General features: G+C 33.0%; 1 protein-coding gene across 1 annotated transcript; it reads left to right on the forward strand.

Moving 5' to 3' along the window:
• Nucleotides 1–842: 842 nt before the first annotated feature.
• Nucleotides 843–5128, forward strand: LOC126738236 (farnesol dehydrogenase-like). The gene is made up of 5 exons (XM_050443476.1): nt 843–983; nt 3976–4219; nt 4279–4505; nt 4563–4721; nt 4966–5128. Exons 1-5 carry the CDS (start codon nt 876–878, stop codon nt 5005–5007), a joined length of 780 nt encoding a protein of 259 aa, XP_050299433.1. The 5' UTR covers nt 843–875; the 3' UTR covers nt 5008–5128.
• The last annotated feature ends 5441 nt before the right edge of the window (nt 5129–10569 follow it).

A 10569-nucleotide genomic window follows, 5' to 3' on the forward strand; every position in this document is an offset into this window, starting at 1 on the left:
ATTTTGACGCACTTGTCGAATTACCCGGAAAATAAAATATCCCAAATAAAGTTACCATACGGCCCTGTAATCGGTAAATAAATTATACCATTAATTTAATAATACAGTGATTGGTAACAAACAATTTTCACAATCGAATATACAGGAAATACTCATGTAACATTATAAATAATTCTCAACTATAGGTGGTCTCCTAAAATCCTTGAAAAATATTGGCTGCGTATATATTAAATCGTTATATTTTTTTATAATGGGATTATGTTTTAAACTATCGATCAATAATTATTTATGTCGCCAAAAGTAAAATAATATATAAAGTAACTTCTGTATACAATATCGAATCCAAATTTAAATGTATGATACAGGGTATCTAAAATGATAGGTACATAAAAAATTATTTGTTTTCTTCTATTTCAATTATAAACTCAGTAAGAAACTCAGTAAGAACAGTATAAACGATACTTGTTTCGCCCCTAAAGGAGATTCATCAAGTCTTAGAACCAAACAGTTCATTTTGCCAATAATTGTAATCCAAAGTAGTGGAAGGAGGTTATTAAATAAATTCTATACACTTTATTTATCTATTATTACATATCTGCTAATCATGATCTGTAGTAATTATCCCAATCTTTCAGAGACGATCTCTAATACCAGATAGTTACCTTATTAACTCATTATTAGATCACCTGTCTGACATACATATAAATACTCAAATGAAAACTACTCAAGCTTAAAACTTCCTCATTATTATTAGAGCTACATAATTGAACTTAAGATACAGAAATCCGACCCTGTGCTTATTACATCGAATCGATCCTATATAAAATGAGGAATTTTTCTCATTATATTCGTTTAAAAAATATTATTCAATAAAAATGGTTATCTCGATGGATAGATGGGTCGGCCAAGTGGCGATGGTTACGGGGGCAAGCGCTGGAATTGGTGCTGCTATTGTGAAACGTTTAGTGGAAAATGGACTTATTGTGAGTATTCATTTATCAATTTTATTTTATCACTGGTGTGGTTCTAGCCATACAGACAGCTTTAGACTGAACTATTTAAAAATTAACTTATTAAATGTAGGAGAATTTAGTATTTTACGAGCTCAGTGCAAAAGGTCAAGATTATTAACTTAAGTGGTGCCATTATGAGAAAATAAAAATTGGTGTACCCCAGGACTTGATTCTTGGATCAAATACTATTCGTAATTTATATTAATGATTTGTTCCTCATGAAACCTAATAGTAAGATGCACTTTTTAGCCGATGACACTAAAATCTCGGTTACTGGCAGGGACAGGAACATCGCTTATTTCCGATAAGCTTATGTGAAACGAAAGTAACACTAAAAGAATTATTTTTGCTTCAAAAGATTTGAATGGTTTAAATGATCAATTATCCCAGATTAAATCCCACAGCAAATATGTTTGCTGAATGCTTTTTTATTGGCATGTTCAGGTGAACAGCTCAATATTATGCATTTTTCTTAAATTTGAAAATTCAATATCACCAATTATCGCGCTGTATGTAATCAATCAGATTTAACAAAATTACTAGATTGTCTTATTAGTAAGAGATTAAGCTGGAGTTTTCGCATTGTTTTTAATCTGGAGCAATTTAGATTTATAAAGGAAAGATCTGCTGATATCAATTTGGTTTTCTGTGTTAATCACATATAGAATAGTATAGAGAGGAGATCTCAGGTTGACTCGATCTATACAGATTTCACTACAGGCAAAGACAACAGAAGTTTCGGGAGCTTGGGAATTTGAGCAAGCTGATTGGTTTCATTTAGGGGTTAAGTATTGACTTGTCTATATTTACTTTTAGAATGCTTTATTGATCCCTTGTTTAGGTCAATTTTGGATTATAGGTCAGTTGATTGGTTTATCTTACGTATGTTGCATTGAGCAACTCGAAAAAGTGAATTACAATTTTGAGAATTGTTGCAATTAGAAGTGGATACCTGAGGGACGAATATAGCTATCAGAGGGTGACGGATAGTTAAATTTTCTTACACTAGCGTCAAGAATTCTACTAGAGTTACGTTTTCTACAGAAAGTAATAAATGCTGCTATAGACTGTCCTCAGTTCTTGTCACTTTTTAAACTTTAAAAGAGTCTACAACTTTAGTAATACGATTTCACCACACTAGCTACGGCAGGAATAAACCAACTGTACGACTGGTTCGCAGTGCTTGTGGCTTGCCAGGACAAATAAATCTGTTTTCCTCTAAATTTAGTACTTTTAAACAAAAACCAAAAAAAGCTTATAAATTGTTTTTTCTTCAATCTAGTCTTGTTAATACTGTGTGGTTCTGTTAAATGATTACTTTTCTTATTGTGATTTTGAGTAATATGATGATTCTGCTGGTGCCGTCTTCTACCAAGGGTCGCAAGACATCAGAATTGCGTACTCTGTCAGTCCAAATTCGTTGTATCCTGTTCAGGGTGCGTTACTGTCGAGAAATCCAAACGGGGGTCAAAGTTTCATCATAAGTCCAAAGTTTCCATTGATTAGTTTCGAGCAGGTAGCCGCTCAAGGACTGACATTCCACCGGCCGCGCTCGACGCTACAATATTTTCTTGCGCGTGCATGCGGAAGTACAGACATCATATGCGAAAGTATAAACTAGTAGTTCGTAAAGGGAATGAAACGTTTCCAAAAATACCCGGCCCCGATGGATTTTTATCGGCATGATATTATTTCTGTATTACTTCTGTATAAATTTGAACTGTTTATATTAATATTTGCGTTCATCAGAGGTATCCAAGCAAAAGCTTTCTTTTTTCCTTTCGTGTTATGTAAATTTTAATATTCAATAGAGAATTAGTTCATAAATGCCACCGAGTGCTACCTAGAGAGTTAGTGTTTGCAGTTAGTATTTGTAGTATTTTGCACAAAAGTCTGACCCCACCCAACAACCCTCCGCAATATTGAAGATATTGGGTCACAAACACGAAACTGAAAATGCAGAAAAGAGTCTAGAATAAAAACGCGTTGAGATCAGCTGCTGAAATCTGCCGCCTTATTATTTTGAACGATTTTAGTTGACCTCAAAGCATGATCTACATACAAAATTAATTAGCCATTTTGTAACCGCCATTTAGATTTCTTAAAAATGAACGTCATTTCCGAATTCAGCGACTCCGAAAATATATATATCAGTTGATTTTGACACGAAACACAACTTTTTACAAAAGTCGGCTACCATTTTGTGGCTTCAACTTTAAATTTTTTAAAAATGAACATCATTTTCGAAATCAGCAGTTCCGAAAATGTATGTATCAGTTGATTTTGAAACAAAAACGATTTTTTACAAAAGTCGGCCGCGATTTTGTGGCCGGAATTATAATTTTTTAATAATTAACTTCATTTTCGAATTCAGCAGCGACCCCGAAAAAATTTCATTTTCTGACGTTTAGGGGTTTTCGTGTGTTATTTGGAATTTTTTATCACTGTGGAGCGTGCTAAAAGTGGTAGTTTAAGAATATTAATATTGATGTAGTCAAGGCCTGCAGCCGTTTTTTGACTGATGGATGGCCTGTATAATTCCCTCTTTTAAGATATTTGTACCAGTACTCGCCTCTTCAAAACCATGATGTTCAGGTCTGTCATACGGAAATAGATGCTGTGTGTAGTTTTACCAGGTTGGCAATTTCTCCTTTATATCTCGTCTGCAAAGAAAGGGGATAGGGTCATGAGTGAACTCCATAACACTAAATATTGCAAAAATATCATTGGCAATAAAGTTAAATCGAGAGAGAAATCTGGAGATTGTTCTCTCTGTAGATACTCTCGTATAGTCAGACTTTGGTTAACACTGCCATCCTATATGGTGCGTCTTAATTCTAACACTTCTTGTCTAAAGAGTGTTTCCGTCTGCTAAGGCCAAAGGCAACCTAGTTTTAATTTAGCAGTAGCGAGGGAAGTTCTACTGAAAAAGCCTGAATATGAAAATCTGTTTAATTTTAAGGTAGCCGGATTAGCTCGAAGAAAAGAGCGAATTGAAGAGATGTCACAAACTCTAAAAGCTCAAGGTGTCAAAGGACGTCTTTATGGCATACAGTGTGATGTAAGTAAAGAAAGTGATATACTAAAGGCTTTTAAATGGGTCACTGAGAAGTTGGGCCCAGTTCACATATTGGTCAATAATGCGGGGATTATACAGGATACTACTTTATGTAATGGAGATACCGAGTTATGGAGAAAAATTTTTGGTGAAAAAACACAAATACAATGCGATGAATTATTGTTTAATCAGGTATTTTTATTATAGACGTAAACGTCATGGGACTATGCATAGCTACACGAGAAGCTGTAAAGATTATGAAAGGAAACAAGATTAACGGGCATATTGTTCATATTAACAGTGTTGTAGGGCATTCAGTGCCAGCTGGTTTAAAGGGACTAAATGTGTATCCTGGCTCTAAGCATGCGGTTACGGCATTAGCGGAAACTCTTAGAATGGAATTAGTGGAAGAGAATAATTTGATTAAAATTACAGTAAATAGAATTGATAATTATTGATTAATACTTGATATTGATTGTGATTAATTCTAGAGTATCAGCCCAGGTGTGACTGCTACAGAAATACTCGAAGCCGGGGAAATGGGCAACACTGATCTAAAGAGCGTTTTTTCGACGAGTACCACTATTTTATCGGCAGAAGATATTGCTGATGGAGTGATTTATGCGTTATCAACACCGCCACACGTACAGGTACGTATTGTCATGTTTTTAGCATGCTAATAACATGCTCATGTAGTTCATGTAGAATTTGTATTAATGCCTTGAAATATATGTTCTACTACTTTTGTCTATCAGACTTATTAAATTGCTGATAAATTTAAGTTGCGCTTGGTTGGAAAATACCCCGTAATACAAGTGGATGATAAAGTAGTAGTAGCCATATTATTTATATCAGATATATATATATATATATATATGCGATTTTGTTTTCCAGATAAAAGAACTTACCATTAAACCAATATCCGAAAAATTTTAATCACAGAAGCAATAAAAGAGAACCAGTCACAAACAACAAATAATATTTTATTTAATCTAGTAATATATGTATATGTGTTAGTGAATACTGGGTGAAAATAAAAATAGAAGTAAAAGTTCAACAGATGAATACTCAATTAGAATTTAACATCCACCAAACACAGAGTCCAAACCGTCAGAAGTAGTATTCCCTTCAGTCACCAGCAAGCAATATCTTTTTAGGAAGCCAAAACGACTTCTACTAAGATTATAGTTTGAGGTTTTTGGGTAAGGAAATAAATGTATCCAGATTGGCATCCAGAAGTTAAAAAGAAAATAATAGCGATACCTTTATACATAAGTCTGACCGAAATTTAACGTAGATATGGCATATAGGAGACATATGACTTATTGCCTTGCCCCGCTCAGCTGCAAGCGCCAGTATGGAATCAGAGAAGCATTGTCGTTCACTCTATAATTTAATGCTCTTTCTATGAACTTCTATTGTATGTGAATGCGTATTTCTATTTTTGCGAGTATTTTACCAATACTTTTAAGTAACTTTAACATAAATAACTTATACATACAGAGAACGGACTGTTGCAATCTGCTTGAGGGGAACAAGTATATAAAAATACATTTTTCCCTATTGGGGTTTTAATATCAAAATGCAGAGCTATCTTGCTAGATTTTCATCGATGAGCCACGCTATATTGTATATTATAATAAAATAAATTAAATCTTATAAGATATATATTTTCTATTTTATAATTAAGAGGCTATACATTTTTTACTGCACTATTTCCCAACATATGTAAGAATATCTATATTAGCTTATATAATTGACGATATTTTATCTATTTGCCAAATCCTCCTCTTCCAAATTCGCGTTGGTTCCCAAATCCTCCTCCATTACCACCGAAACTGCTTTGCCCGCCAAATCCACCTTGATTGCCAAAACCTAGAAAATAATAATACCTTAGAAATTAGAGAAAAGTTTTTATAATTTAAAATCGCAAATTATTGCATTAGACATACATTCAAGAATCTGTATTTTTCCAAAGTCAGTTGGATATTGTGGTGGTGTCGGCTTAAAATAGCACACACTTGAAAACCACTAGATTTATGCAATTAGCAAGTATTTATTTTAACGTTCTAATAAAGCCTAATACCCTATGAATCCTTTGGTACTATTAGGCGCACCGAAAAAGGGGGATCCAAGAGAGTTTTACGCCGAAACTTTCAGGATTGGCACCTTTGTAATAGGAATCTGAGTTAGCAAGAAAATTGAACTTCGCTGATATTGACTTGAGCTTTTGCCTTAGCTAAATCCGCAATGAAAGCAAGTGTAAGTGAAAGGAGAAACGGTTACACATTCAAGATTTCCTCCCCGAGCCCAAACGTCCTTTCGATTTACGAGTCTGGGTACTATTGAGAAAGTCTTAATCTTCTAGCTTTTAAGATATGGCCTTCCAAACTTACTCAAAATTCGATTTTAGAGAAATGTTATAATTGGAAAGCTATCAAATACTTGAAATACTGATTACATTTTAAGATATCATATCTTGTAATTATATTTTGGCAATATTCTTTGAAATTTTTTTTTCGCGATTTTCCAATGAAAAAGCATGAAACCAGAAAAACCAATAGCTTTCAAATATTTAATTTTTATAATTGATATGAGGTTTAAGGCCTTTTCAATTCTCTAGTACTAACATTTATAACGCCTTATGTCTATTACTTTAAAGGAAGACAGATGCTCCATGTTACTGATCAGGGTACAATTCAGATATAGATAACAACTTATGCAGGTTAAGTTTTTGACGGCAACAAAGCCAGGTGCAAAATTAGTCAAAAATTTTTTAAGTACCTATAAATATATGAAAGTTTAAATGCGTGATATTATTTAAGATAGTTATAAATATTTTAATTTAACCCAGAAAAGAGACAATCAAATTAAAATATATATACAAATTTTAATTTAAAAAGTTGTGTTTTATGTGCAACATACCTCTTCCTCCTTGGCCTCCAAAGCCTCCTGGTGCACCAAAGCCACCTCCAAATCCTCCTCCTTGTCCTCCAAATCCTCCTCCTTGTCCTCCAAAGCCCCTTCCTTGTCCTCCAAAGCCTAAAGATTATTGCTTAGTGGAATTAAATAATTTAGCTAGTTTGCTTACCTCTTCCACCGCCCCCAAAACCGTTATTTCCAAATCCTCCTCCAAACTGAGGAAGTCCATCAATTTGAACTAGATAGAATAGGCTGATGCATAGAGCCAGAAATGCGAGCTTAAAATTACAATCAAATATGAGTAAGTTGAAGTTTTGCAGTAAAGTGTAAGTAGTAATGGTGATTTTTAGCCCTCGATAAAACACCTTAAAAATATACAGATTTATATGAAAATAATATCATTATAGCCGTGTTATTTAATATCTTTGTAGATGCTAAATATTTTTATTTCCAGTTTTGTCATCAGTTTCCAAATTGTTTCACCAGGCATTCAACCAGTTGAAACAAGGCGAAACTGAGTTTGTTATGTAAGAAGCGTGCTAGTTTTTTTATAAATCGTCCAAAATTAAGGGAATAATATAACGAATACTTTTGCGGAGAAATAATAGATATAGGGATGTTTTTCATTACTAAAAAATGATATATGGTTTCATTTGATGATAAATATTGTCCTAAGATTTCGGTATTTCAGCAGGTTAACGGTATCAAGCGCACATGTAACATTGATGAAAAGGCCATTTTATAGCCAACTCAATTAAACATTTTTAAAATAATCTTAAGAAGGCGATTTTCATGTGAAAATAAAATATACTTACCTTTATTAAAGAGAAAACCATTTTCACCAGTTCTTGTCAGCACTTTTATGGCATACGAATAAATCATATGACGCAAATTCGATTGTTGGTTCACAATAACTGTCCCAAAATAGTTGTTGCCTATTTATACCAAGTGTAACTCTTATAAAGCCAATAAAAGTCTAAATGTCAACAGATTTTCGTTGAAAAAGGCGATTTTGGAAAAACCCGCTTGTTTCGTACATATATCACTTAAAATGATTTTTTCGGGAGTGGGAATTTGAGTGCAAATAAAAATTAGAACCAGTGGCTCGATCATTACTTAAATTTTGTTTAATATTTGGGTTTTGGATATTGATTATAGACTCGCTTATAATTTGTAAAATTAACAAACGCAATAATGCAGTCGTGAGAATTGATTTGGCGTGAAAAATTAAAAACTGTAGTTTTATTATCAATAGTGAAAACAATTAATGTAATATCGAAGCCCTACCTTCTTACGATTTCGTCCTACGCCTGTGGCTTTTTTAGCTTTAAAGGTGCTAATTTACAGTTAAATAACACAAGACTTATTACAAATCTGGGAAATTTTTTTTAAATTTATTTTATTTAATTAAAAAAATTAACTGGAGGTTATTTTTCATTGGTACAAATCCTCAAGTATTTAGCGTTTCCTACTTATTCTCATGTTATATTTCAAAAGAAATTATTTTTCTCTAGTCGTATATTTTGCTGCAGTATCGTGATCTCATGGTTGCCATCTAAGTTGTGGTTGAGGCAATATTCCTTCATTGATCTCTGCCTGAAGCATTCCTGATATTTTCGTTTTCGTATCAATCGTTTTGGGGAAAGTTATCGAGGTCGTTTCTCCACCAGCTTCCCCTGCACAACTAGTTTTTCCAGATTGTCGTCTTTCCTTCTAGTGGCGTGATTAAAGTATTTCAGAACTCGCTGCTTTATTATGCTTGTCAGCTTTTCCTGAAATCCCAATTCCTCCAGTGTAAGAATACTGGTTCTACGTGCCGTCCAAGGAATCGTCAGGAGTCCTCACCATACCCATATCTCAAAGACATCCAACTTTTTGACGTCAGCAGCTCTCAATGTCCAAGCTTGCACTCCATATGGCATTGGGAAATACAAGTCTTCTCCCTAACTTGCATTTTGTTGCCTTCGTAATGTGGTTATTTTTCCAAATTTTTGTTAGTTTAGTCATAGCCGATTTGGCAAGTGCTGTTCTTCTTTTTATATCCGTTGATGTGCTGCCTTATTTATTTATATGGGCACCCAGATATACTGTTTTACTTAAATTTTTTTCACCATAAATGTTTGGGGCGGCTGCTAGTTTATTAAAATGATCTAATACCACAGATTAAATTTAACCAAATGCAAAACTAAAGCCAAATCGCCGATTTCAAAGCATCTTTAAGTCACGTCTCTCGAGAAGACGCCGGCGTCTTGTCGCATAGTACGGGAATCAATCTCCGCGAGGAAAATAAAAAGGGAACATTGGGTTTTAACCTATGCTTTCGAGCATTTAAATTGATAAACTTTTAATTCAGTATTGTCATAAAATGTTTAAAATACAGTTTAAAGTATAGATTTTTCTCAAAGTATATGTAATTACTTTGTGAAAAACTTAACAAAGTGCAAAAAACAAAAATTAAGAATATTGAACCATTTATAATTTTATAATTTTCTGCTTAAAACAATGTTTTTTAATATAATTTTTTATATAGAGGATTAAGTAATTCAAAAATAGTTTATTTGCCAAACGTTTCCACAAATAGCTGTATGAAAACAAAAGTTAGATTCTAAATGTATAGATAGCCATTAAAAATAACAAATTGGACAGTTCCGCGATTGTTTCATGTAACCGATAGCATTGTATGCAACCGAGTACATATATATTAAAAAAAATTATTTCTTATTCTACTTAAACCTAAATAAATATATTTTAATAAAATAAAAATAAAAGAAAATAAACGTTACTTACATTTTAAAATTCTGAACCTAGTCATAAACAAATAATAATAAATAAATATAAACATAGACACAAAAAAACATTAAGATATAACGGACAGTACATTAATCTACCTTTAAGAGGCCATGATTCTGATTCCGGAAATTTTTCGTTTGTTTCTAACGAAGCAACTTGAAAGAACTTCTTCTAAAACCAAAAAGCAAAATAAATTATTCAAGCCCTACGATTCGAAATTAAATTATATAATTTGCTTGGTACCACAGGAACAATATTATCTCAGAAATTAAGAAAGCTCCATTTCTGATAATAATTCTAGATACAACACAAGACTTATCAAAAATTAACCATCTTTCTATAGTTTTTCGATAGATCTTGATTATAGAAAATGATACTTTGCTAAGAGAATTCAAAATCTGTGAGTTCTTGGGGCTTACAACATCAGTGTCCGATTTCAGTGCTGAAGGACCTAAAAACTAAAATTTTAAATATGATTAAAAATTATGGAATTGATTTGACTAAATGTAAATATAGAGGACAGGGATTTCGCAGACGCAGCATCATTGCGATGGAGCAAATTTTATGTCGGGTGTTTATGGAGGATTACCAATCCCAATAAAAGAGCATGCTCTGAATGCCGGTTATGTTAGTTGTGCTGCGCATTAAATTTAGTTTTAAATGATGCTGCGAAATATGTTCGTGAAGTGTCGATTTTATCGAGAATTTAGAAAAAATATATACTTTTTTTTGGTAATAGGATAAAAAGATGGGAATGTTAAGTGACGATTCATCTGAAAATTAATT

The sequence above is a fragment of the Anthonomus grandis genome, chromosome 7 (genome assembly GCF_022605725.1).
Source record: "Anthonomus grandis grandis chromosome 7, icAntGran1.3, whole genome shotgun sequence".
In the NCBI taxonomy this organism is placed as follows: domain Eukaryota; kingdom Metazoa; phylum Arthropoda; class Insecta; order Coleoptera; family Curculionidae; genus Anthonomus; species Anthonomus grandis.